Source organism: Mesoplodon densirostris, chromosome 1, assembly GCF_025265405.1.
Source record: "Mesoplodon densirostris isolate mMesDen1 chromosome 1, mMesDen1 primary haplotype, whole genome shotgun sequence".
In the NCBI taxonomy this organism is placed as follows: Eukaryota; Metazoa; Chordata; class Mammalia; order Artiodactyla; family Ziphiidae; genus Mesoplodon; species Mesoplodon densirostris.
In genome coordinates this window covers 170,852,386-170,879,260 of record NC_082661.1, presented here as the reverse complement: position 1 = coordinate 170,879,260, position 26,875 = coordinate 170,852,386, and the positions used below count along the sequence as shown (strand labels likewise).

At 58.6% G+C, this 26,875-nt stretch overlaps 1 protein-coding gene across 3 annotated transcripts in view; it reads left to right on the top strand.

Moving 5' to 3' along the window:
* ZMIZ1 (zinc finger MIZ-type containing 1) overlaps positions 1–26,875 on the top strand; it is a 234,236-nt gene that overhangs the window by 198,705 nt on the left and 8,656 nt on the right. For 2 of the 3 annotated variants that reach the window (XM_060111504.1, XM_060111493.1), the window contains exons 9-23: positions 9,837–9,951; positions 11,000–11,217; positions 12,148–12,346; positions 13,308–13,598; positions 16,331–16,513; positions 17,474–17,551; positions 18,225–18,399; positions 18,930–19,071; positions 20,579–20,789; positions 21,951–22,056; positions 22,944–23,104; positions 24,076–24,143; positions 24,464–24,532; positions 25,015–25,259; positions 26,504–26,670. In XM_060111504.1, coding sequence (XP_059967487.1) covers positions 9,837–9,951; positions 11,000–11,217; positions 12,148–12,346; positions 13,308–13,598; positions 16,331–16,513; positions 17,474–17,551; positions 18,225–18,399; positions 18,930–19,071; positions 20,579–20,789; positions 21,951–22,056; positions 22,944–23,104; positions 24,076–24,143; positions 24,464–24,532; positions 25,015–25,259; positions 26,504–26,670 — 2,428 coding nt within the window. The remainder of the gene's footprint in view (positions 1–9,836; positions 9,952–10,999; positions 11,218–12,147; positions 12,347–13,307; positions 13,599–16,330; positions 16,514–17,473; positions 17,552–18,224; positions 18,400–18,929; positions 19,072–20,578; positions 20,790–21,950; positions 22,057–22,943; positions 23,105–24,075; positions 24,144–24,463; positions 24,533–25,014; positions 25,260–26,503; positions 26,671–26,875) is intronic. The other variant, XM_060111499.1, reaches the window with a different exon arrangement.

Sequence of the window (26,875 nt, the reverse complement as noted above, 5' to 3'; positions counted from 1 at the left end):
AAGCTCTGGGCTTACCCAGCCTGACTGCTTTGTCCCTTTGGTGGAGGGCTGTCTCTTCTTCAAGTTCTAGACTTTTGGCAGAAAGTTAGCCTTCCTGAACCCGGAGCCTTCCCTCTTTCCTAATTAGGGTCTCAGGCAGGGCTGGAAGGGGCTCAGGAAGGTCACCAGGCTGGTGGTCACAGACAGGCCTTCCACACAGGAGCTGAGTGTGGCTGGACCATCAGCACTAGGCAGGGCCACCAGAAACCCAGCATCACAGGTGGGACTGGGCTTGCCAGAGACCATCAGGCACTGAGCAACTGTCCAGCCTGCCCTTCACCAGCCTCAGAAGGAGCACGTGGTCAGGACCAGCAAGTGCCCCAGTTCATTATCTCCACGTCCCTCGCTGAGCTGGGGATGTTCTCTCCGAGCGCTCTTCGGGCTGACCCTGGAACAACAGGGCCTGTCATGCTGTCTGCTCTCCCTGTGCCCAGAGCACGCTGCAGGACACCTGGGTCCCACCATCGAGGCACTGCCGGGAAGTCTGGTACTGGCCACGCTTTGTAAATCGAATTAGAGGCAGTTGATTCTTGGAGCCAGAAGGGAACTTAGAGTTCTTCGGTCCAGCACCTGCCCGAGCAGGATGGCCCCCAACATGTGGCTGGTTCCTGCCTCGGTCAGACCTTTCTCAGGGTCGCTGCCTCGTTACACCCTCGGTCAGGACTCTGACAGCTCTGATGCTTAGAACAGCCCCCTTCTGTAGGTGTTTCTGAGGACGGGTACTGTTGGCATTTGGGCCAGAGTAGTTTTTTATGGTGCAGGGGTCTGCAGGGCATGTCAAGTCTTGGCCCCTGCCCACTCAGTTCTCCTAGTGACCCCCAGGCGTTGCTAAAGGACTCTCACACATTTCGGGGGTGGAGGTATCACCTGTGGTTAAGAACCACTGCTCTAGAGAGGCAAAACCCTCCTCCGTCCACCATCCCCCTCTTGACCCCTGCTTGGCTAAAAAGCCACAGGTCTTCTCCAGCTGAACTGCTGCCCAGCCACTGAGTACAGGCTGTGGCTGAGTGCAACCCAAGCTACACACTTTGCATTTACCCTTGTTACCTTTTACCGCCTTAACTCTCCATCCTGCCAGAGTCATCCTGCCTCTCATCATCCCACGTCTCATGTCCTTCTCGGCCATCCCTCCTCCAGGTCATTTCAGTAAAACTGCCTCTGATGGCAGGCCAGCCCCTCCGGGGACCTGCCACAGACCCGCTTGGCCGTGACCGCAGCCAGCCCTTGGCCAGATCTCTGCTGAGTTGAGCTGAAAGCATGAGACTGCCTGGTCCTAGGGTTAAACAGATGAAGGGTGTCTCTCCTCCAGGAGCTGACTCTCACTGGTTGGGGAAATAAGACTCAGTGAGGCAAAATTGGGAGCTGGCAGATGGAGGCAGGGTTAGGGTGAGTGACAGGCAGCTTGGCTTTGGGGTTCTCCAGGAGGAAGATGGCCAGGGTGAGACAGTCAAGAGGCCCAGAGGATACGGGCCTTGACCTTGAAGGACTTGGGCTGGAAGCTGGGCAGATGGTATCCTATGAGTTTCAGCTGGCTTTCCCAAGAAATGCTATGGGCTAAAGAGCCACTGGCTGGTACCCAGTGCCCTGCCACACACACACACCCCACTTCAGCCCCCTGTACGTGCCCATGGAGTGCTAGAGAGGGCGAAGCAGGCTGCCTTTCAGAGAAGGGAGAGCTGTGTGCATTGGAAGACGCACTAAGTGTTGATGGGTAACAACACAGCAAGATGACAGGCATTCTGGACCATATCCGACACCCCAAGGACAGAACTGGAAGGGAAATGCCCAGAGCGGGACAATGACTTGCCTAAGAACACACAGCCAGGAAGGGGCAGGGCGCTGAACCACACACAGCGCTCTACCCTTCACCCTCCCACTAGCCATTCGAGACCAGTGACGTGGTATCTGGTCATTAACCCGATTCTAATCCACACCTCGCCGTATTTCCAGATTTATAGTGGGACAGTTGAGACCAGAAGGAAGTATCATCTGTTGAACAAGGCCCAGCCCGTGTCCATTCAGACCAGGGCTGTTCCAAGGGCACATTGTGGCCTGTGATTAGAGACCGGCTGCTCTCTACGTGTAACTTCATGCATTTCCCCAAGGTGGGGAGTCCCTTATTTCCAGAGAAACTCCAGTGGGGTGCATCACCTTCTAAGCCCCTCATGTAATTTCCCAAACAAGAAGGAAAGAAAGTGGAAGAGAAAGTCAAATCCTGTCACAGGTAGGAAAGTCTTCTGCCCGCCCTCCTCCACAGCTGTACTGAATGCCTTGGAGGAAGGAAGCTTCTCTTCCCCTTTCATTAAGGAGACCTCAGGCGGGGGGTGAGCTTAGGGACCCTGCGTGTTCAGAATTTGGTGCTCGGAGGTGTGCGGCTATTCCAAGACTCAGGGGCCCTTGTCTGAAGGTTCTGAGGACAAGCAAACAGGAGAGGGTGAGGGAGCCCGGATGCCTGAAGCCCCAGGCCGGTGGGCTAGGAGGCTGTGACTGTTGTATTTCTGTGGTTCAGGCGTCACGGTCACATCCATTACAGGCCATGGAGGTCGGCCCCACAGCATCAGTCTGTGAGTTGGGGCCTGTGCCCACGACCCCTGGAGCCAGCTTCTGAGCGTGCCAGCGGTTAGGAGGAATCCTGGGTACCCACACGTTTGGCTCGCGCTCTGTGGTTCGTGGAGCAGCCTGTGGGCTTGTCCCTGTCTGGTCCTGACCACTGAGCTGTCGGTGTGCCGTCCTCACACTTTATAGAGGTGCGCAGCACACCGCACAGGAGAAGGGAGGCTGGGAGAGGCCAGCCCAGGGCAGGAAGGGGCCTCGGGCCTGCGGCCAGGCAGCAGGATCCGTTCATAGTCCCTGCAGTGACCCAGACTCGTTGCCAACAAATATTTCTGCCTTCTCCCAGATTTTTAGTGAGTGGCTGACAAAGCCATTTGTGATTAGCACATTGTCCATGTGCAGATCAGTGCTACAACAGTAATGGAAAGCCTAATAAATCTTGTTTATACTCTTAATTTGATTGCAGTCAAAGTCCACTAGAGCTGGGGAAGCCTCCAAGACCGAGGGGTGCCACCCTTCCCCTCCAGGTGAGGGATTTGCCACCCCCAGAAGAGAGGTTCCTGGGAGGGGCCTTGGGGCTCCCCTCAGATTCTGGGCACGGCCCTGTGCTCCCCTCCAATCCTGAGCAGGGCCCTGTGCTCCACTCCGTATAGCAGGTGGGGTACAGGCCCTAGAGCCAAGCTGCCCGGCATTGAGTTTCAGCTCTGCCATCTTCTCGCTGGGTCACTTTGGGCAGCTCTGTATCCTCTCTCTACCTCCGTTTCCTCATGTGTAGCAATGGAATAACAGCAGCAGAGGACTTAATGCTTGTTGCCAGGCCTGGACACGGGGAGCCCCGTGGACGAGTCATTATTCTCTGAACCCTCAGCCTGGGGCCATCAGACTCAGATGTGCTCATTCACGGTCAACCAACAAAGAAGGGATCAAGCAAAACTGACTGCCGGTCCTCTTCTTTCCTTGGTCGCATCACACCACCTTCACCGCTTTTCATTTTTAGCTCTTTTTTGTACAGCCACACCGAAAGCTCAGTTTGTAATAGACCCCTCTTCTTGCCCCCAGGAAAAAAAAAAAAGCAATGAAAGGGAGACTGAAGGATCTATAAATCCGTCAGTTCCAGATTGCCAAGATGCAAGGATCTTTTCCTTTCCTCCTTCCTCTTGAAAAAATTTAAAACCCTCTAATACACAGTTAGCTGCACCAGTTCCTCTCTGAGTTTCACCACAGGGAGGGAAGGAAGTGGTCCCCACTAATTGTGATGATGGAGAGAGCTGCTAATGGTCCCTCTAAATTAAAGATGGTGGGAGCGTCAACTCCTCACTGGCTTGGTGTGTCATTAGTGGTAACACTACAGCCTTGCACAGAGACGGGACCAGTAGAGCCGGATGAGGGAAATTAATTAAGGTCTGACAATACCCTTAATAGGAATTTGTTATTTCTCCCAAATAAAGTGGCTGTGAGAAGTGCAAGGGAAGAAATAACGCAGCCCTCCCTCCCGCTTCCCTCCATGAATGTCTGTGTAGACACTTTCACAAGAGGTGCGCGGGAACCAGGAATCATCACTCTCTCTTTACTCATTTTCTCATATTTAGCAAACATCGGTCAGTGCCCATGGGGCTGGCAAACAGACATGTAAACCGTCTGCTGTAACTGCAGTATGAAGAGCTCTTTGTAAAATATATGGAAAAAAGTGCTGAGGGAACAGAGTAAAATGCCCTTGGTGGTCTGCTTAGGAGAGTCATAAAAGGGAGCATCCAGGCTGGGCTCTGAAGTATAGATAGGAGTTTCTGAGAGAAAGGAAGGCAGAGGAACACTAAGGAAAGCCTCAGAGGATTGGAATATATGTTCAACAGGCAGGAATGATAATAACGCCCCCTCCCATTGATAGCCTATTTGCAAAACTTCTAAGCACCATCACTGTATCATCAAGTAAATATGGGTGCCTACACCCCAATTGAGCTGGAGAAATGGAGAGAAAGGTATAGGTACAGTTGAGCAGAGACTGTCTGCCAGGCACTGTGCAGAATTTTACCTGTATTTGTATGTTTCATCCTAAGAATATTAGTATTAGTCGCACTTTACAGGTAAGAAAGTTGAGGCTGACTTAGGTAACACGGCTCAGGTCATGGAAATCATCAGTGGCCTATCAGAGCCAAGGTTTGACCCCAAAGAATCTAAGTTCCGAGCCCAGATAGTTAACCACTGTGTTTTGAGGCCTCCCTCTGCCATTTGAATATTAGCTAAAAAAATGTTTTGTCAGAGTCCTTGAATATTTGCCAATATACTCAGTCCAGGCCAAAGCTAGTGATTTGATGTATAAAGTGTTTTTTCCTGGGACACTCTTTGCGTTTTGTCTGCAGCCAGTCTTTGAAGCATAACTTACGTCTCCTGTGTGCCTTCACTGGCTGGCTTCCCCAAGAACTTTTAGGAAGTTATGCCCCTTCTTGGAGTTCTCGTGGACTTCTAGATGGCCTTTGTAATGGATGCTTCCTTGCATTATCGCCATCTTTGTACAGGGAAGCGCCACCTTACTGGACCCTAAGCTCCCTGGGACAGTGGCCAGGCCCACTATCGACCTTACCCTTGACTACCTCTGGGAGCCTGGGAGCCTCAGATCCTAAGACATGTGTCTGTTGAGCCCACTTCAAGGGATTAAATGAGTTCTTGTGTGAAAGTCACTTCACACAGTTCCTTACATGTAGAAGCCACTCAATGAATCATAACAATGGTAACAGCAGCCAGTAGTTCCAGGGTACCCGGGTGTGTTAGGCCTTGCCTTACCCATATGAGGTCACCTAATCCTCATGGCCGTCCTCTGAGTGAGGGGCTCTTCTCATCCCTGGGTGTGGCGAGGGATGGCACACTGAGGCATAGTGAGAGTGAGCAGCCACTTCATTAGCTTTCCTCTGTCCCCCTCCCTGGAGGGCAGGACCTCTCGCTTCCTGGGTGCCAGTGCCCATGTGGTCACAAGCACACTGTAGGTGGTCAGCAGTCAGGCTTAATGAATGAATGCATTCATTCATTCTAAGGCATCCGTCTGAGGTCAAGCACAGAGAGGTGGTGTTTCTTTCTGGCACTTTTATTAGAAGCTTCCTGAGCCCTGCAGGTGTGTGAAGACATCATGCCAGGCACAGGTAGCCAGAGAACCTGGGGCTCCTGGGGCAGAAGGAACAAGGCAGGAGGACTTTCGCTCAGGCTCCCATTTGGGCCCCAGAAATGTGAGGAGAAAGTGGAGGTCAGGCCAGTGGATGGGGCGAGGGCTTCCTGGAAGAGGTAGCCTTTGGAAGCGGAGCCTAGAAAGGATGAGTGGCATCTTTCAGGGTGAGGACGAAGCATCCCAGGCTGAAAAGAGGCACAGAGGTAGGGAAGCAGCTGCCCCTGTGTTGGGAGTTGCTTGCTAGAACACTGCTGAGAATCCTAGTGGCTTCTGGCACTGGTGCCTCTGTAGGTGGAACAGGATTCTTGGGGCAAGTTTGGCTGGACAGGACTGTGGCTGGGGGTGGCTTGTGGCATGAGACCAGACCATGCTGGATTGCAGGTGTGCAGAGCTGGGCGGGACTACTAAGAGTGGGTTCTCAGATCCCAGGGGTGCTGGCCTCCCTCTGAACCAGGTATGGACAGGTGGAGGGAAGTGGTTCCCAGTGGGCAGCCCTGAAATGCCAGGGACCTCTGACCTGGACTGAGCATATCTGCTGGGGAAATAGTACTTGCAGAGGAGGGACACAGCCTCCAGCCACCCCCAAGCCCCTAGGCCTCCTCTTCAGCACCCTGAGCCCCTCCCACCCTGGTAGGGCCCAAGAGCCTGGCTGGTCCTTGATCCTCGGGCACCGGGAGCCAGGCAGCACCCCCCCCCCCCGCCCCCCCGACAGCAGCGTCTGAGTCTGGGCAGAGACGTCGGCAGGGCTGACTGCCACCGTGGGCCCATGGGGGCGAGTGCCTTTTCCGTGCCAGCAGGAGCCGTCTCCCCAGGAGATGAGTCACAGCCCTGTCGGTGCGGCTGCCACTTCTGCTTTTGCAGCAGGTGCGAGTGGGGGCGAGCGGGTCCCCGAGACCACCCTACATGCATGTGCCCCTCTCCCCCCCGCACGCGTGGAGATCATCTTGCCAACGGGGCCTGTGTGCACGCGCGCACACGTACGTGTACCCCACACACGCCAGGTAGCACCTGGGCTCTGGGGTGAACTGTCCAGCCAGACAGCGGAATGCCCAGTTTGGGAACCTTGGTTAAGTTTGCTTCTCACTGAGCTTGGGGCGGAGGGGACAAAACAGGAAGGAGCCGGTTTCCGCCCACAAGGCCCACCCACGAGCTGCAGGGCAGTTGGGAGCTTGCTCGAGGGCCTGTATCCCAGGGAGCCGGGACCTCCCCGCCCGAGGAGGTGAGGCAGCAGCTGTGGGTCCCCGCCAGGCTCGGAGGGGCTCCCGGGGGGGCTTTACTTCCTGAGCCTGCCAGGCGTGCACCTCAGCTGGAGCCAGACCTCAGCCTGGAGGGCTGGTGGGAGCTTATGGGGCAGGAGTTCTGGGGAGAGAGGACAGACTTGGGCCTAAGCTCTGCTCGGTTGCTGGGGTCCTGTGTTGAGTCCAGGCACACCTAAGGTGAGGGCCCCGAAGGAGGGCGGGTGTCCAGGGTCTCCTCTTTGTTGTTTAAAACCATAGCCTGCAGGGCCTCCCTGTGAGACTGGCGTGCCAGCCCTGGGACCAGCTGGTGCCCCCGGGTCCCCAGTGACCTCCTGGGAGAGCGGGGCTTCTTCCAGCCCAGCTGTGCTGAGGAGCAGGCCCTGCTTGTTTTCCTGTGCTTCTCTGCCCCACCCGGGCTCTCTGGGTTCCCAGGCCCCCCAGCGGTGCCCCCCAGATGCAGAGAGTGTGAGCTGTCGGTCACCTTTGGCCTGTGCATCTGGGCCTCACCCCCTTTCCACTGACCCATATCACTTCTGGCCTGCAGAGGCAGGGGGCAGTCAGGCTGGTTCCCTGAGGATGGCTCCTCTCCCCGCAGTTCTAGGCCTGCTGTTTTCCCCGCAGAAATCATGAGTAATGCTAAAGCCTGTGTCACTTTCCAGTTAAGGAAGCCTTTTTGTCTGCAGTCTCCTCTCTGAGCCGCGTCAGACTTAGGCCACGGGGGCCCGTGTTCTGACTAGCCGGCCTGAGATCCATGTGCACTTTTACCCCGAGACCCAGGGCACACGTGTGCTCGTGCATAACATCAAGCAGTCAGTTCAAGGGATGATATTCCTCCTTACTATGTGCTCACACTTGGATTGCTTTCTGTTTTATTCCCTCTTTTTTCCCCCTCATGGTTCAGTGTCACAGCGCACTCTTGTGTCATGACCTGCAGTCTGAAGACACAGAGTAGAGCGGGGGTGGGAGTGTGTTGTTCTTATGCCCATTTAACAAATGAGGAGACTGAGTGCGCACAGGCTCGGACACTTGCGCCAGGGCCCTGAGCCGGGGAGGGGCAGGTGCAGGACTTGTACCCACAGTACCAAAAAAAAGGCCAGAGTGAGAGGAAAAGGGATTGGGGCTGGGGGGGTCCTCTTCTCCCAGGAGGTCAGGACAGCCGCTCCAGTGAGGTGACTTCTGAGCAGAGACAGGAAGGAAAGCAGGGGCTGGCCAAGCAGAGGGGGTGTCCAGGCAAAGGGGCAGCGAGCAAGCAGTCAGTGACACGGTCCTCCCTCCAGTCTGGCCCAACTTGACCGAGGGCCCCGCCTGGCAAGGAGCAGGGCACAAGGCTCAGACCCCCAGCGCCCCTCTGCCCACCTGTCATGCAGTCCTGCGCCTCCTTCCTGGAAGTCCGACCTCTGTGCTGGCTCCCCACACCTCCATTCCCAGTGGCCCCGACCTCTAGGGCCTGGGCTGGCTGCTCGGCGGGGGTATGAGTCAGCTTTTGCCTTCTGCTGACTTCCTGTGATGGAGGCACAAGTCAGACAGAGGCATGAGGTGCTTTCCTACCAAGCCACCCTCCTCCAGAAGCCCCTTCTCCCACCTGCCCCCACTCCCCGGCTACCCAGCAGTGCTGCCTTGCAGGCCTCAGCCCCGGCGGGATGCCGTGGGCAGAGGTGGAAGCACAGATGTGAGTGCTTCGCTTTTCTGCTCTTTCTGGGGCCGTGTCTGGGATTTTCTCTCGGTAAGAGGTGCTGGAGAGTCAGCGCAGGACCGGCTCCAGGGGGGAGGAAGCCCCAGCCCAGCACTTCTTGGGGGTAGCACCCCTGGCAGGTTCTTTATACTGTGACCTCGCTGGCTCCTTCTCGAGCCTGTGTCTCTGCCCCTCTCCCTGGGGTCTGCCGGACCTCCCTCTCCATCGGTACCATGGCAACTAATAGAAAGCCATCTCTGAGCACTTATGGTATGCAGGGCTGGGCGTCGGGCCTTCTGATCTTTGGGGGCTCCTTGGGAGATGTCATCAAACAAGGTGGGTACTGCTGGGACTACAGAGGAGACTGGGGCAACAGCTGGGGCCAGGGGCTCCCAGAGAAGTGGGAACCAAGATGGGAAGGAGGGTAGGGCGGGATTAGCAATGGGGTAAACCATTCTGCTGTGTGAGTTTGGACTCTGTGTGTAAACACTGGAAGCCATTGAAGGAAGGTCTTTGATTGTGCCGAGTGTCTTAGGTGTTTGAAGGAGATTGGCTTGGCAGGGAGGTGCGCGAGAGATCGGGATGGGAGCAGGGGAGGAGGCACAGCAGGTAGGCCAGTACCTGTCATCCAGGAAGAAAACCTGACATAAGGAGGCTCCTTGCAAAGACCAAATCAACCGGGCAGGGCGGCCACCTCACTCCGAGGGGTCAGGAGGAAGGGGAAGAACCAAGAGTTAGACTCGAGCCCTTCTGACCTTTGCTGAGAAGGGACGGGGTAGCTGTGAGGGGAAGCTGGTACAGAGGAACCAGAGCTGTTTCTTGAGAGCCACTTAGAGCTGAGCGTGGTCGAAGGCAGAGCTTAGATTGAGCCTGCAGGTCTCTCTTCCTCCGTAGCATGGCCTGTGGACTTGGGCTAAGGTGAGACAGACAGCCATGGGGGTGACACGTCCACGGCGATGGGGGGAGAGGTCGCTGTCATACGATCGGTCACCTTACAGGGTACACCTGTTCTGCATTGGACACCGTGCCAGGCCTAGGGGATCCAGAACTGACTGAGAATGGGGGTCGCCTGGGCTTGGCTGGGAGCCGCGGGGCATGGTGGGGTTAGTAGATGGGGCATGCCTCCGTCTGCGCCTGTGTCTGCAGCCCCTGAGGATCCCCGCCCTGTCTCCCTCTGCAGTGATGGGTCATTCCCCTATGACTCTGTCCCTTGGCAGCAGAACACCAACCAGCCTCCCGGCTCCCTCTCCGTGGTCACCACGGTTTGGGGAGTGACCAACACATCCCAGAGCCAGGTAAGAGCCTGTCCTCCCCCGCAGCAACAGCCCCTCCCAGGCGGGGTCATCCCTCGAACCCTGAGGCCCTCGGGTCACCATGCCATGCTAGCCCTGCTCACTCTCCCAGGCTCCCCCCGGCTGGAAAGACCAGCTTTCAGGGCACACCCAGCTGTGGACACACCTCTACCCAGGATGGGTCCACACCTGCCCCAGGAGGATGGCCCCTAGCCCGTGTGCACTGCCCCAACCAACCCTAGGGCCTTCCTGAGGGAATGTTTTTCACCTGACACAGAGCAAGGGGTTCTTTCCTGATCGGCATTTACTTTGGATAAATGGGAGAACTTCCTGTGTGTTATTGGCCTCAGGGCTCCAACACCTGGGGTCTCTGACCCTGGATGGCCTGGGTTAGATTTCAAAAGATTGAGCCTAAAACTTGTGACAAACTCCACTTCACATCCCTCGTCAACCCTGCTTCCCGCTCTTGTTCCTTCCTTCTTCCTCCACTCCTTCCTCTCCCCGCTGCTGGGCCTCTGCCATGGCCATATGAAAGGCTCATGGCCACTTGCCACCCTGGAGGGAACCAGCGCGCTTACCTCTGGTCTTGGGCCACAGGGAGCCCCTCGGCCAGGACCCTGCCACCCTCTAGAGCTGGTAGGTTGGGCTTCTCTTTGCCCTCACAGAGCAGCAGCTCAGGGCCTCTGTGTGGCTTGACTCTTGGGCATCCAGGTGGCTTTGCAGGGCAAGAGGGCTGAGAAGTCCAGAGCTTTCCCACCTGCCACCTGGTGCTGGACCAGCCTCACCGCCTTCCGTCACAGGCTGCAGTGCTCATCTCCGCTGCCTGCTTCCAGGCTGGGTTACCCCCTTCTAATCATGTATATACCATGGCAACCGTCCGTGCCCAGATGAAATTAAAAAAAAACCCCACCCTTTTCCTCCTCCTTTTCTCCTCAGTCGTCCTTCCTCTGTTTTGCCTCTATCTCCACCCCCACCCCTGCCATTTTTCCTTTTCCCTCTCCATGCCACCTGGGTACCCACTTTGGGTGACAGCCCCTCCCTCTGCCCACAGGTCCTCGGGAACCCTATGGCCAATGCCAACAACCCCATGAATCCAGGCGGCAACCCCATGGCGTCGGGCATGACTACCAGCAACCCCGGCCTCAACTCCCCACAATTTGCTGGGCAGCAGCAGCAATTCTCAGCCAAGGCCGGCCCCGCTCAGCCCTACATCCCGCAGAGCATGTACGGCCGGCCCAACTACCCTGGCAGCGGGGGCTTCGGGGCCAGGTGAGCAGGGAGCAGCCTTCGCAAGGGGCACATCAGCCCTGCCCTTCCCCTCCAGGCAGGCTTAGGAGTCAAGTGTGAATCCCAGCACGTGCTTCCTGGCCTGGGAAGCATGGGGAGCCTGGCGCTCCCCTTCTCCTCAGGTATCCCATCTGCCTGCGGGGCACAGTCATCTCCCATCCTGGGGGCTGGCCGGCAGGCCCGACGCTGCACGGCCGGGCCGCATTCTGAGAGCCGTCAAGCCCGTGGGGTTGAAGGGCTGCAGTTGCATTTCTCAAATGACCCTTCTCTGTGTCATGTCTTTATACGTTGGGAGACGCTGAGAGCTGGGCAGCAGGAGGGTCAGCTCTGCTCTGCTGGTGTGGAGGAAGAGGTGCAGGGCTGGGGTCCCTTGGCCCAAGGGAGGGGGAGGGCAGGGAGGGGCATGGGCGGGGCAGAGGCTCCCCATTCCTCCTCTCACTGCCCGCCCTGCTCTGCCCAAGGCTGCCCTGTGGCCTCACCCCTGCCAGGCACCCTGGGGCCAACTGCAGCCCTGCCACATGTCAGCGCAGTAGGGCCTCGTGGTGAAGCCCAGCTGCATCCCCACCCTGTCCTCCCCTGCTGGAGGCCCTGGGCTGGTTGCTCAGGTTCTCTGAGGCTAGGTGTCCTCCAGAAGGTGGGCTGACGGGTATGCGTGAGGTTGCCACCCGGGTGGGGCTCCAGGAACACAGCAGCTTGGCGGCTTGGTGGTTGCCAAGTGGCACGAGGGGCTGACAACCCCCAGGAGGCCCCTGTCCCCGCTGGGCTCTTAGTCTAGACCTCCCCCCTCTGTGAGCTGTGGACACAAGGGCCTGACACGGCCTGACCTCTCCCTCTCCGCCCAAGGCGGGCGTGTCGTGGGTTCATCTTGAGGTTCAGGCAGCATCTAACTCTCCCTTCTTCTCTCCCTCACAGTTACCCTGGGGGTCCTAATGCCCCTGCTGGCATGGGCATCCCTCCGCACACCAGGCCGCCTGCTGACTTCACTCAGCCGGCAGCCGCTGCTGCAGCAGCTGCAGTAGCAGCAGCAGCGGCCACGGCCACGGCCACAGCTACGGCCACTGTGGCAGCCTTGCAAGAAACACAGAATAAGGATATAAACCAGTATGGACCGGTAAGGGCCACACGCCAGGCAGACAGCCCCGGGGATCAGAGCTGGGGTGTTGGTGTCTGTGTGCCGAGGGGAGCTGATGGTGTTCAGGGTGCACTTAGGTTTTCTTAGAAGCACAAGGAGGGGCGTGTGTTAGGGTGTGGGCTTATCAGTGTGGTTGAGAGTGGTGGGGGTGTGTTTGGGAGCTTGTGTTTGTTCTGTGTGGGTTGGTGGCTCGTGTGTGTCTGTGTATGGGGAAAGAGGTTCCATATTGCAGTCTGGGCCTCTACTCACCAGAGAGTGGGCTATGTCTCAAGTAGCCTTGTCACCAGTCTGTCCCCACCGGTGGCCTCTGAAGACCAGTGCTCTCCTAGTCACCCATCTGTGTGTCCTGCCCAGGTCCCAGCTCTGTTCCCCTGACCTTCAGAAGGATGGGGTGGGGTGTGAGGAGAGGGGGAGCCCCCCCGCAGAAATGCAGGACAGGCCTGGAGGTGGGAAGTCCAGGATGGGGACAGCAGGGCAGGTGGGCACAGGTGGGAGCCGAGGCCGCCTCAGACTGCGGATGGAGGGTGTGTGTCCATTGGCTGAGGAACAAGGGCGGGGCCGGGGCTTCCAGGAAAGGGGCCCTTGCCTCCATCCTTATCCACCTCCATTCTCCCATGCCCCTCCCCACCCCTGCACCCTCTTTCCCGTTCCTTGCCTGCCTCCCTGGAAACGCTGCCTGTGCATTGGAGTGACTGCGCCCCACCCTGTAACACCCCTCGGGCTGCACCTTTCCTGTGCGACCTGCAGAGAGCAGCAGCGAGCCCACGAGGCCGGTGGTCCTTTGGGACCTGGTCACCAGCTGCAGCCGCACAGGAAAGTGCCCAACCTCCAACCCCAAACCCCCCACTTCCCGCACCCTTCCTTCCTTCCTTCCCTGCACTTTCAATGCATGTGGCATTTTATTCTTTTTTTTTTTTTTCTTCTTCTTCTCCCGTTGAAGGTCTGTTCCTCTTTCCAGATGGGTCCCACCCAGGCGTATAACAGCCAATTCATGAACCAGCCCGGGCCTCGGGGGCCTGCCTCCATGGGGGGCAGCATGAACCCCGCAAGCATGGCGGCTGGCATGACGCCCTCGGGGATGAGCGGCCCTCCCATGGGTATGAACCAACCCCGGCCACCCGGCATCAGCCCCTTTGGCACACACGGGCAGCGGATGCCCCAGCAGACCTACCCGGGCCCCCGGCCCCAGTCCCTTCCCATTCAGAGCATAAAGAGGCCATACCCGGGAGAGGTGAGTGTGATAGCTGGCAGCCGGTGGGCAGGGTGGGAGGTGGGGAGGACACGGGTGCTGTGGGTAGTTCCTTGAAAAGGGCATGGATTGACCTTCGGGAAACCTGGACCAGAAGGCAGAATCTTAGGAGTCAGGTGCTCCTGAGTTTAAGGTCAGCTCTGGCATTTCCCATATAGAAGACCCTGAGCAAGTCACGTCACCTCCTGGAGTCTCCGTTTTTTCTTTTGTAAAAGGCAGTGACAATCCATCCCACCTCCTGGGGCTGCCTGGGAGTACTGAGTGAGGGGATGTATGTGAAGCGCCTGGCCCTGGGCCGGCATGGGCGGGCACTTAGCAAGCAGTAGCCGCTGTTAGGATTCTCTTCTGTCTTGGCATAGACACTAGCTGGGTGACTTTGGGTAAGGAACTAAGCCTCCTTGGGTCCACATTCCTTGCACCCACATGAGGGCACCTCACACCCAAGAGCGAGAGATGAGACAAAACCCTGTAAAGATCTAAAGGCCGTGCACATCGGAGAAGTGACTGGAAGGCAGACAGCATGTTTCTTGGGGCTCTGTCGGGAGGAAGGCTGCCCGTTGGGGTGCCCAGCCACCTCAGCCGCGAGATCAGTGAAGATCAAAGGAAGCGAACCCACACCTCCTGTCCTCCAGGAACCAAGACTTCAGCAGGAAAGATAAGGTCTAAGCTGGAACTCACAAAGGAATGATGCACCTTGAGGTGTGTGGAACTCAGCGTGAGGTCAGGAGAAGGACTTCCTGGAGGGGGTGTCACAGGGCCTTCAGCGAGCACCCAGAAAACGGGTTGGCAGCAAATGCCCTATGTGGGTGCCTGGGTAAGGATTCAGTTCACCTGCAGAAGACACAGAGACCCCAGAATCGTGGCCCCTGCACACGCTCCTCGAGAGGCCCACCTTGATTCCTCACCTGGACAGAGCCCTTCCCGAACATCACCCAGTGCTCTGCTGGCACACCTCTTCTCAGGTTGGCTCCACCCCATCTCAGAACTGTGCCTTCTGCTTGGGCTTCCAGTGCGTTTAGAGCCCAAAGACCCTGAGTTCCTTGAAGGTCTATGTGCTTCCCCTCAGCATCCACCCTTACTTGGGCTAGAATGCAGCTTGGCCACTGATGGGGATGTCCTGGGTCCAAGAGAGGAGATGTCAGGGACGTCCTCAAACACCCAGGAGCCGGGGTCAGGCCCAGACCCCCTCCAGGTGGGCAGCAGCTCAGGGAAGGATGGCAGCTCCCGAGGCCCTGGCTGGCCTTGGGGGTGGGGAGGCCTCGACCCGTGGGCCTCCCTCCCATGCATGGCCCCCACATGAGTTCTGGGCCCTCTCAGCCCCCTCTGTGCTCAGACTCCCGGCGTTCCCTCTGGCTGGGCTGGGAATGCATCTGTAGGCCCAACCTCAGCCGCTGGCACCCAAGGAGGTGATCCCAGAAAAGGCAGCAGAATTTCCGGTCATTAGCCTGACGTCAGCCTGTGCCTGTACCGGTGTTAGCTCCCCAGCTCTTGTCTGTCACAGCAGGGCACACCAAAGGCTATCAGTTATCTTTACTCAATCATCCTCGATAGACTGCTGGTACTACCCAGCTACAAAATGCCCGACACTGGGCTGTGACACCGGTCGCCACAGACTGCACGTCCTGACCCCGTCTGGGAAGACTGGCCTCACCTCTCAGTACACACGCATAGAACCTCTTAAGTTGTCGGAACCTGGGGGCGGGGGCGGGGGTCAGGTCCCCGGGTCCCGCAGAGGGACTAGTGGACAGGCCCCAGCTCCCCTTCCTGTCCTTCAGTGATGTGATGGGAACCTCACCATCACACAGAGCAGCCGCCGTATCGCAACAGTGTGAGCTCCGCAGAGTTCTTCAGCGCTGACGCAAACTTCGCCCTCTTCGGCCGTTTACCCCCTGCCCTTCTTTCATGTGTTGAGCAAATATTAATTGCAGGCCTGTTCTTTGCCAGACACTGAGACACAGCTGTCTCCTGGACCTCTGAGCCGAGAGGGCAAGAGAGACAGTTAATAGACTAGAAGTTTCACAGATGGGGAAGAAGCACTGACTGTGCAGGATGTAATGGCCTGGGCTGCCCTGCGGGTCACCTGATTTTCCAGACAGGGAAGCAACTGGAGGGTGGGAGTGGCTCTCCCAGGACAGCCATCCTGCCCCTCTCTGGAGCTGTTGCTTCCCCCAGGAGGGGCTGCCTTGTCCCTTCACCAGCCTGGTTCTCCTGACCTCTGCACCAGTAGCCCAAAACTAAACATCAGTGTGTTCTGCTCAGTGTGAGGTACGGGGACAGTGCCTCCCAGATTCAGCCTCAGAATGCAAGGGCTGGGGATCACCTTTCTGGAAGTGCATCCTGTTGTCTGTCACATACTAAGCACTAGGGGAGACCCAAAGGGGGCTTCAGAATCAAGCACCGTCATGAAGGCAAGAGCAAGAGGCTCTGGAAGTACCCCCAAGCTCAAGGGGCGTGGAGTTTTGAGAAAGACAGCTTCATGGGGAGGTGGCCCTTGAGCCAGACGGGCCGATGTAATGTCCCTGGATGTCAGGGCAGGAAGGGCCCCCGGCATCATCTGGTTCAGCTGGTCTCCTTTGCAGGTGGGGTGGGCATTTTCTGGGTGGATGGAAAACAGCAGGGGCAGAGGAGAGGAGGTGGGGCGTCCTGGCATCTGGTGGGCAGCTTGGCTTCGGGACACTGATGACCTTTCCCCGCTCCTTTCTCTGCCACCATAGCCCAACTACGGAAACCAGCAATATGGACCAAACAGCCAGTTCCCCACCCAGCCAGGCCAGTACCCCACCCCCAATCCCCCACGGCCGCTCACCTCTCCCAGCTACCCCGGGCAGCGGATGCCCAGCCAGCCGAGCACCGGGCAGTACCCGCCCCCCACAGTCAACATGGGGCAGTATTACAAGGTGAGTCCCACCACCCCACGGGCCCCTTCCCTCCTTACCACCTCACCTCCCCACCCCTGCCTGTGTCATCCTGACCCTGGCTGTCCCCTAGGGTCACCAGGGGGCAGGCGGAGATCTCTGGCTGTGATCTCACGTGCTCAGAGCTGTGCATGCAGCGGCCAAAATGACAGACTGGCTTTTCTTGGTTCCTGTTCTCATGGGGCTCAGAGGATGGTTTTCCTTCTCCTTTTACTATTTATAGCACGTACGAGATCATAACAATGAAGGAAATATTTTTTTTTAAGTAAAAGCACCCACCCCCATATATTTACGTTTGATTATAGACTTTGTCCCCACACACGGTGGGCAACCGTGTTGTATAGTTGCTTTTTCGGTTGTGATTTTGAATCTGTTTCTTTCACTTGAACACAGCCTGTTACTTATTGCTACAGTCCCCATGGTTGTCACTTTTAATGGCTGCCTGACATTCTCCTGGGAACCACACCACACTTTATCCTTTCTGTTGGACATTTGGTTTTTTTCTGAGTTTTCACTTTTGAAATAGTACTATAATGAATGTTCTCAGGCACGTAGCTCTTTCCTTCTTTGGGATGATTATAAAGTACATTCTCAGGAGTGAGGAAGACTCTGGAAATATTTTACACTTATTTGCCAATGAATCACGCCAACTTACATGACTACCCACCCCTTGGCTTCCATGGGCTTACTATTTTTAGCCCGACTGCAGCACACTAGGTGTTGCTATTTTTATAAACTTGCTCAATTAGTCGCTATGGGCAGAGAGAGGCAGGAACACTGACCGTGGCCGTGGTGTGTTCTGCCCCCACTGCACGCCCCACCCCCGCACTGGGCGGGCCTCGTCAGCATCCCCTGTCCTCCTGGAAGATTTTCATTTCAGGAGGGAGAGCCGGGTAGCTTTTCTGCCTTCCGTTCACGGCACTGTTTATCTTGCTTTACCAGCCAGAGCAGTTTAATGGACAAAATAACACCTTCTCTGGAAGCAGCTACAGCAGCTACAGCCAAGGGAACGTCAATAGGGTATGTTTCCGTTTCCATCTCGGGAATTATAACCCACATGCACTGTGTTAGAGGGGGCCTCACCGTTCCTGCCCCAGCCTTTCTGGACATGAGTGGGGTCGTCCGCTTCAGGGCCCAGAGATGCTTGGAGGATCTGCGTCTCAGATGGGTGGGCCGGGGATGAGTGTGGACCTGGCCAGTCCTGGGAAGAAAACAAGGTGGGGACAAAGAGAGGAAGGGAAGGGGGCTCCTGGAGATGCTTTACGCCTGACTCCCATCTGAGGACCCCAGTGGGGTGGGGTGGTGATGAAGGACACAGCCTGGAGTCATGATGCGGGCAGCGGGAGACCTGGGGTTGTTCCTAGCATTCTTCTCCCAAGATTATATTAGGCAAATTCCCCGTCACCCTGAGCCTGTGTCCTCAAATGGACTGGAGACCCTACAATCCCCCTGCTGCCGTGACCCAAGGGAAGGGTGGGGAGAACCTTTCCAGGCCCACCTGTCTCCCCATAGGGGCAGAGGCCTGAGTGTGGCCAGAGTGGAGGAAGGGGTTTTCCTGGGGGGCTCTCCTCCCTCAGGGGAGCAAGGGCCATGGCCCTAGGACCCTAGGGAGGGTGGGGCACGTGTCCACAGCCGTGGTCCCTCCTTATGCATGTGAGCCCATAACCTATATATGGTTTCTTTTTCCCTCCAGCCTCCCAGGCCGGTTCCTGTGGCAAATTACCCCCACTCACCTGTTCCAGGGAACCCCACGCCCCCCATGACCCCCGGGAGCAGCATCCCCCCATACCTGTCCCCCAGCCAAGACGTGAAACCACCCTTCCCACCTGACATCAAGCCAAATATGAGCGCTCTGCCACCACCCCCAGGTGAGCGCCCTGCTCTCTCCTTCCCTCCTCCCTCCCTCATCAAGCCAGCTCCACCTGCCTCCACCTCCCCCGCACACAGTGTGCCAGGAGTCAGGGGGCTTGGAAGTCTGCCTGCCTGCCTGCCTGCCTCTGGGGGCTGGGCACGGGAGAGAGCGGGGGGGGGGGGGGGGGGGATGTGAGAGCAGGCCTCCTTACCACCTGCCTGAGCGGCTGGAGGCCGGGAGGGAAAGCAACTCTCAGCTGTGGCAAAGGGCTGGGAGGAGGAGCCAGCCGGGGTTTCCAGAGCAGGGGGCAGGTGGAGACAGGAGGGGATGCAGAGCGGGGGGATGAGTGGGAAGTGGGAGGCAGGGATGGTCAGGATGGGGTCGGAGGGACCGGAAGAAGCCAGGGGCTGCCTGGTGTGCCCTTGAGCACACCGCCCAGCTGCCATGGCCCTGTTCACACATGCGCCCAGAGCACGCAGCCAAGGGTGCGTGTCGTGTGCCGCCGGGGCGAGGGCCGTGCGGCTCACCTGCTTCTCCCGCACGCAGCCAACCACAATGACGAGCTGCGGCTCACGTTCCCCGTGCGGGACGGTGTGGTGCTGGAGCCCTTCCGCCTGGAGCACAACCTGGCCGTCAGCAACCACGTCTTTCACCTGAGGCCCACAGTCCACCAGACACTGATGTGGAGGTGAGCGTCAGGGCACAGCACAGCCCGAGCCGGGTGGAGGTGGCCCCGGTGCTGACATTCCTGGGCCCTGGCATCGCCTGAGACACGTGGTAACAGCATCTGCTTGACACCGTCACCTGTTGAGCATTGTTGACTGGGCCGTGCTGTGTGCAAAGCCCTGGGGGTGTCAAAGCGAACCTGCGGGTGCCGGGAGACAGACGAATCTGCCTTGGCTTGGTGGCCTGAGGGCAGGGAGCTGCTGTCACTCACCCCAGTCCTGATGAGACACTGGTCAAGAACAAATTCCCAGAGGAAAACGTGGCTAGCTCAGGCTGAGGAGGATGTTCCAGCAGGGCCCCCGAGTTGGCCCCGAGCGTGGCTCATGTGGTCAGAGCCAGGAGTATAGAGAGAGGAGCGGGAACAGGGCCGGGTCCTTCCTGCAGATGGCGAGCAGCTGGCCACCGGGCGGGGCTGCTGCTCAAACAGTGGGCACTGGAGTGAGGGGTCTGGAGGCCCCCCGCTGGGCCAGGCTCTGTGTTCTGAGCCTCCTATACCTGATCTCTTTTGATCTTATGAGTGGGCATTGCTTGCCCCGTTGACAGGAAACTGAGGCCAGAGGAGTGATTAGCTTGGATGAGTCCTCGCAGCTAGCAAGGGGCAGAGCTGGGACTCGGGCCCGGGTCTCTCAGACACCAGAACTCATTGGTGTCTCCACCCTCGGTTCCTCCTCCTCGGGCAGGACTCACACTGCCTTGCTGTGTCAGTGACCAAAGGCCTCAGCTGCCCAGTGAGCACCCTGAGGGCACGAGATGTGTCTGAGCTGGGCACGTGCACACACACCACTGTGCGTGCACAGCTGGCCCGTTGCCTTGAGCAGGCCAGAGGCAGCTGGGGTGGGCAGGAGGGCACGGGAGTGCACTCAGGCAAAAGGGTAGAGGGACCCCCATGCAGGGGCCCTGCTCACCCACTGCTCCTTAGCCGTGAGTACCGTCGCCTGCGAGACATTCTGTGGCTCGGCCACTGGCCCTGCTCACTGGCCCTGCTGGCTTTGTGGGGACTCCTTCGGTACCGTGTCCTTGGGGCCCACCGCAGGGGTAGGGGAGCGGGAACTGAACCAGGCAGCCCCTGGCCTGGGGTGCTTCTCCCACAGGAGCTCAGGGCATAATCAGCCTTCCAGCTGGCCTTGTTGAGTTAGCGTCTGTCTGTCTGTCTCTGTCGTGGGGGAACAGGCGGCGCACTTCCATGCAGGGGACTGAGGAAGATTGTGGCCAGAGCTGTGGGGCTGTGGTTGAACAGTATATGGGAGTCTTGGGGGGAATTTGGGTTGTTGGGATGGGTTTTGATGGGAGGCCTGGGCAGGGCGAACGTCCAGGGTGAGAGAGGAGGAGAGCTCGAGGCGGCCGGGGGAGCCTTCGTGGCTGAGAACGGGGTGCCGAGTGACTCGGTGGGGGGCTCTGGTGAGGGAGGGGTCATGGAGGCCATGGGCAGCCCCCTCGCAGAGCCACCCTGAGTCTCACCCCGCCCCCAGGTCTGACCTGGAGCTGCAGTTCAAATGCTACCATCACGAGGACCGGCAGATGAACACCAACTGGCCAGCCTCGGTGCAGGTTAGCGTGAATGCCACGCCCCTCACCATCGAGCGCGGCGACAACAAGACATCCCACAAGCCCCTGCACCTCAAGCACGTGTGCCAGCCGGGCCGCAACACCATCCAGATCACCGTCACCGCCTGCTGCTGCGTGAGTGTGCGGGTGGGCCCGAGATCCTCAGCCTCCTCTGGGCCTCAGCTGCGTCATGGGTCTCCATCCCCCTTCTCCAGGAGTGATCTTTCAGGAGTACCCCAGAAATGTGCCACAGTCCCCCCCAGGGCCGTGGGGTGAAATTCAAGCCGCCGTGCTCTGGTCCGAGGCCTGGCCTTTTCTCCTACCACAGCCTCCATCTGGTCTACACACTCACCTCCCTTTGCTCATGTAGATCCTCCTCCCAGACACCATCCCCCGTGCCCACCACCTTATTCCACTGAGGAAGTTCTGTGTGCCCCTCAAAGCTAGGTTCCGTTTGTGCCTCATTTGCAAGAAATTTTAATATTCTAATCACTTCTTCCCCTGAGAACCAGCTCCACCAAGTCTGGAGTTAACTCCTTCCCTTTGTCACCCAACCATGCTGTCTCAGAACTGTGTATGTGTGTTCCCTGACCTGTGACTCACTGATCTGGGACCACGTCTGAGCCGCACTCCTGTCCCCCAAGATCAGGGCCTGACACTCAGGGCTTGCCCGGGGATTTGCAGAGTACCTGCCCTGCTCTGCTGGCCTCCCTGGAGGAGAAGGAAGAGCTCTGATCCTGCCCTTATGAGGGTCGGAGTGCCACGATCACCTGGGGATAAGAGTCACAGGACTGGGGATGCTCTCAGAGTGAGGAGCCTGCGGGGGCCTGTTGGGGGGTGCAGTCCTGGAAGGCTTCCTGGAGGAGTGAAGACAGGACAACATCCTCTGGCAGGAATGGTGGAGGAGGCATGATGGGGAACAGCGGGGCGAGGAGCAGGAGGGCCAAGGCTAGGAAGTGAGTTTGGCCCGGATCTTGATGCCTTGTGTCCCATAACCACATCCCAAGGGTATATCAGCATCAGAGTCAGCCTTGTTGGCATAGACAGCAGCAGTTGCCCCCGGGTAGTGACCCCGGTCTGGGTCCCCAGCTCGCAGGTCCCAGGACACATCCTGGGCCTCAAGGGCTCTCTCTCAGGTCCCAGGGGACCCTCTCCTAACGGGGCATCACCATGGACGTGGGGCCTTTTCCTGCGCTTAGCCTCTGGGGTGAAGGGGGCGGCCTAGGCCTGCGGAGGCCCAGGTGGCAGGCGTGGGGGCCATGCGGCAGGGACCGAGCCTCTGCTCTCTCTCGGCAGTCCCACCTCTTCGTGCTGCAGCTGGTCCACCGGCCCTCCGTGCGCTCCGTGCTGCAAGGCCTCCTCAAGAAGCGGCTCCTGCCCGCAGAGCACTGTATCACGAAAAGTGAGTGGGGGCTCGGGGGCTGGAACCAGACCCCAGTCCCACCACGTTCATTGTCCCCTGGGCCTGGCACCCACCAGGCCCTGAGTGTTCCCTGGCACTAGCCCCTCCCCCTCCAGTCCCCTCCTCTGGGGCTGTGGGGATGATCAGATGAGCACACAGTACCATGAGTACAGCATGTGGGGCAGATTAAAACAAGACGCCATGGTGCAGGTAGTCCAGGCAGGCTTCCTGGAGGAGGTGATCACCTGGAAGGAAGGGAGGAACTGGAAGAGGGGGTTCTTCATCAGGAGAGAAGCACAGGGGTGGATTCCACCTCAACAGCCCAGGCCTAACTCGAGAGGCGGGGACTTGGCTCTGACTCCCAGGTGCAGACACTTGGGGGCCGGGACGGGGGAGGGGGGTGCACCATGCAGGGAGGTACATCACTGCTCCCCGCTTCAAATGTGCTTTTTCACGTCCTGAGCCCTAGAATCTGGCCAGACCATTACCACATTTGGAGAATTAAGTGCAGAAGTACCTGTGGGGCTCTCCCACTGACCCAGAAAGTCAGTGAAGTGCCAGACTGGGTTTCTGCAGGTTTTGCAGAAAGTCCTGCCTTCCTAGTGAAGACAGGTCATGAACTGCAGAGACGGGGGGACTGATGTAGCCACCTCCAGGGGCACTTCACACATGTCACATGTAGAGTGTCATTCCAGAGTGCTGGGAGGCCCAGGGCCTCCGGCATGCTGAGCTCCCTTTTGCCCAGGTGGGGGTGCCCTGCACCTGTTCACGAGACCTCCCTGTGTTGGGGGGTGTGGAGAATCAGAGTGTGTATCAGCCACTTGAAGGAGTGGGGGGTGTGCAGGACAGCCCTGCCCTCCTTATCCACCTGTGCCTCCACCCCACAGTCAAGCGGAATTTCAGCAGCGTGGCTGCCTCATCAGGCAACACGACCCTCAATGGGGAAGATGGCGTGGAGCAGACAGCCATCAAGGTGTCTCTGAAGTGCCCCATCACATTCCGGCGCATCCAGCTGCCTGCTCGAGGCCACGATTGCAAGCACGTCCAGGTGAGCAGTCCCAGGGAGAGCGTCCTGGAGTCTGGCTGGGATGGCGAGGAGTAGGCGGCAGGGTGGGGAGCAGGGCCTGTCTCTCACGCCGGAAGGATGCCATGGCCATCAGGAGCTGATTTCACTCACTCAATCCTGCCATCATTTATCCTCTGAGCATCTTCTCTGTGTGCTCAGAGCTAGGTTCCCAGGGGGCTACAGAACTGGATTTAGACAGTCCCAGCCCTGGCAGATGTCAGATGCCAGCTGGAAATTCTGCACATACGGCCACTACGGCTGATAGGGAACCTGAAAGCAGGGACGCCTCTGCCTGGTTCACTGCTGTGTCCCAAGGCCCTGCCCTGAGCAGGTACTCGGGGAGTGGCTGTGGGATGAGTGACTGTCACAGTTTGGGTGGCTAAATGTGGGCAGCCCAGGTGGGTGGAATTCACTGGGTGGGGGCTACCATGGGGCCAGGCCAGCCTCAACCTCAGCGCCACCCTCTCACAACTGGCCCCGAGGGCTTCATAGTGGGTCGGGAGCCTCCCAGCCCCCCTAACCCCCATCCCCGGAAAAACGGGGGCAGCAGAGGTCTGGTCGCTTTATTTGTCTGACGCACACTGATGAACCGGATGGGGTGTGTCCTTCATGCCTGGGCCGGGCCAGGGAGAGGCACTGTCACGGGGCAGGATCGGTGAGAGGTGGCTGCAGGGGAACCAGGAAGGCTTCTCAGAGGCCATAGGTCATCTGGGGCACAGGGATGGTATGAGGAGGGCTGGGCACAGGTGTGCAGGGATTCCACGTGGCCCGAAAGCTGTAAGCACAGCAGAAAATCGGCAAGGTCATCACCGCTCTCAACCCTGGGTCTCTCCATCACCTGTCTCCCTCCCTGGCGGGATGTCTTCACGAGGGTCCCGGAGGCAGTGGCACTTGCATTTAAGAGGTTTCTGAGAGCCCTGCTCTCATCTGTCTGTGTCTCCCGGCCTCCGCAGTGCTTTGACTTGGAGTCGTACCTGCAGCTGAATTGCGAGAGAGGGACCTGGAGGTGTCCTGTGTGCAAGTGAGTGATGCCCACCTCAGCATAAGCTACGTCACCCGGCTGCAGGAGGAGCTGTGGCCCTGCTCTGTGGGGTCCAGCCACTTCCACCTGCCCTAAACACGGATGAGCGAACCCAAGCACAGCAGAGGGGCTCAGATCACGGGGGCTGTGCACAGTCCCTTTGTATCAAGTGGTCACAAGGCTGCCCTCTCCTGTCGGTGCCCCCAAGTAGTAACCAGTGGCAGATCCTGAGTCTCTTGGACACAGTGGGGAGGAGTGGGCTGTGGCCTCACCTGCTAGGGTCCAGGAGCAAAGGCCAAGCCCCCTTTCTCCTTTTCCAGTAAAACTGCTCTGCTCGAGGGCCTGGAGGTAGATCAGTACATGTGGGGCATCCTGAATGCCATCCAACAGTAAGTGGGCCTCCCCACACTAGGGCAGGGGGTGGGGGAGGAGGTGGGGGGGTGGGATGCTGACCTGGGTTGCATGAGGTGAGTGTGTGATCACCCCTGATACCCTATCCCCCACTGGCCGGCAGACCATTTTCCCACATCCCTCACCTCTCTGCTAATATAAGGAGTTCTGTACCTGTGGGCAAATGAACTTTCCAGAAAGGACCAAGCTCAACCAGAGCAGGAAGTTGACATGGCCGCATCTCTGGTGGAGGCTTTGGGGCCCACTGCCCCATGCCCAGCCACTTGCTTTTCCTAGTCTCAGTCTCCCCATCTTTCAAAAGTTATAAAAATGCTCACACTTCTGTCCTATGCAGAGCGTGGTGGGAATGGGGGCAGAGGGAGCCTGGACGAGGACATTGCAGTGTCTGTCCGAGCTGGAGGCCCTCGTGTCCAAAGCCTGGTACCCCAGAGCCTCAGCTCTGCCCCCTTGCTCCCCCCAGCTCCGAGTTTGAAGAGGTCACCATTGACCCCACATGCAGCTGGCGGCCAGTGCCCATCAAGTCGGACCTCCACATTAAGGATGACCCTGACGGCATCCCATCCAAGCGGTTCAAGACCATGAGTCCCAGCCAGATGATCATGCCCAATGTCATGGAGATGATCGCAGCCCTGGGCCCCGGCCCGTCCCCCTATCCACTCCCGCCCCCTCCCGGGGGCACCAACTCCAACGACTACAGCAGCCAAGGTGGGTGATGACCGACAAGGAGGGAGGGAGAAGCCCCAGCAGGGGCCCAGGATTTCTGGGGTGATGGTGGCAGGTGCAGGGAGGGTGTGGTGTGAAGAGGCAGAGGTAACACACGCCCCCAAAAAACAATACCACGTCGCTGAAATTGGGGGTACGGCGGCCCCCCATCCTCCCCCCCTCCATCCAGCCAGCCCTGTGGGTTGGCACCCAGCTGGGAAGGCATGAGTGAGGAGCTGCCCCGCGAGCCAGCCTCCCGCCTCTCGCACCCCCCGCTGCCCAGCCTCCCTCCTGACTCCTGGATCTCCCTGGCCGGCAGCTGCCAAGCTTAGGGGCTTCAGAGCCTGCTTTGCTGGGGGCACTAAGACCACACTCCTCCTGGAGCTCCTGGCCCTCCCGTGTTTCCCTCTGACATCTATGTATTGTCCCTATCCCTGCAACTCTCCCACCCTTCCAGAGACGGGGTCCAGGGGCCTGGAGCCACCAGCCTTCGGCCACCAAGGTCACTGTCACTGCCCCCTCACTTCCTGATGCCCAGAGCAAGCTGCACCGCACTGCCCTCAGTTCCCAGAAAGTACCCCCCCGCAACCCCCCAAACACCGGGCATGGCAGCTCCCCGCAGAACCCCTGCTCTTAGGTTCCTGGGGCTCCTGGATGATTAAAGGCCCAGAGAGGTTAGCCTACCTAGCCAGAGTCCCACAGCATGCTGAGCGCCCCAGCTTTCCAGTGTGCTGATCCTCTGAGCTCTCACCGCGGCCACGTGGTAGAGGAAGCAGCGGCTTGGGAGGCCAGACAGCTGGCTCTGAGGGTGTCATCTTGAATCTGGCACAGCTTTCTTTATGGACTTGGCAGACTCCGACCTCCCCCTCTCAGCCTGTGGTCCCAGTGATGAAGGGCAGGCTCATGGGGGCTCTGGGTGAGCAGGTCTGGGGGGCTCGCTCAGCAGGTCCTGTGGAAAGTGCAGACTCGGGCCTCATTCCATGTTTCCCGCCGCAGGAGCCCGACCACCCTTTCCTCCCACTCTAGCCCTGCTCGTGGCTGTACACCAGCACACGCCCTGGGGTGCTAAGGCCCGCAGGAGAAGGCTGCATCGCTGCCCCGCTGTATGGCCCTGAGGTCTACGGCTGCAGGAGCCAACTCTAGCCTCGCAGGAGGATGGGCCTTGGTTCTTCCTTTACACTCTGAGTTTCCTGGGGTGGCCGTCTTCCCTCTGGGTCACGTCCCTCCCCATCTTGTTCCCTCCCCAGGCAACAGCTACCAGGGCCATGGCAACTTTGACTTCCCCCACGGGAACCCCGGTGGGACGTCCATGAACGACTTCATGCACGGGCCCCCCCAGCTCTCCCACCCCCCGGACATGCCCAACAACATGGCCGCCCTTGAGAAGCCCCTCAGTCACCCCATGCAGGAGACTGTGAGTACCTCTTCCTCGCCGCTGACCCTCCACCTCCCCCATGCCCCCAGCCCCACTGTGGGGCTGACGGAGACAGAGGGCTCCCCTGGACCTTTCTGATGTTTGCCTAGTTCCCTACCAGGCAAGGGGGAGAACTGAGAGTTGAGTCTCGGGACCCAGGAGGGCATGGGAGGCCTGACTGAGGCTGGGTCATGGCCCATCAGTG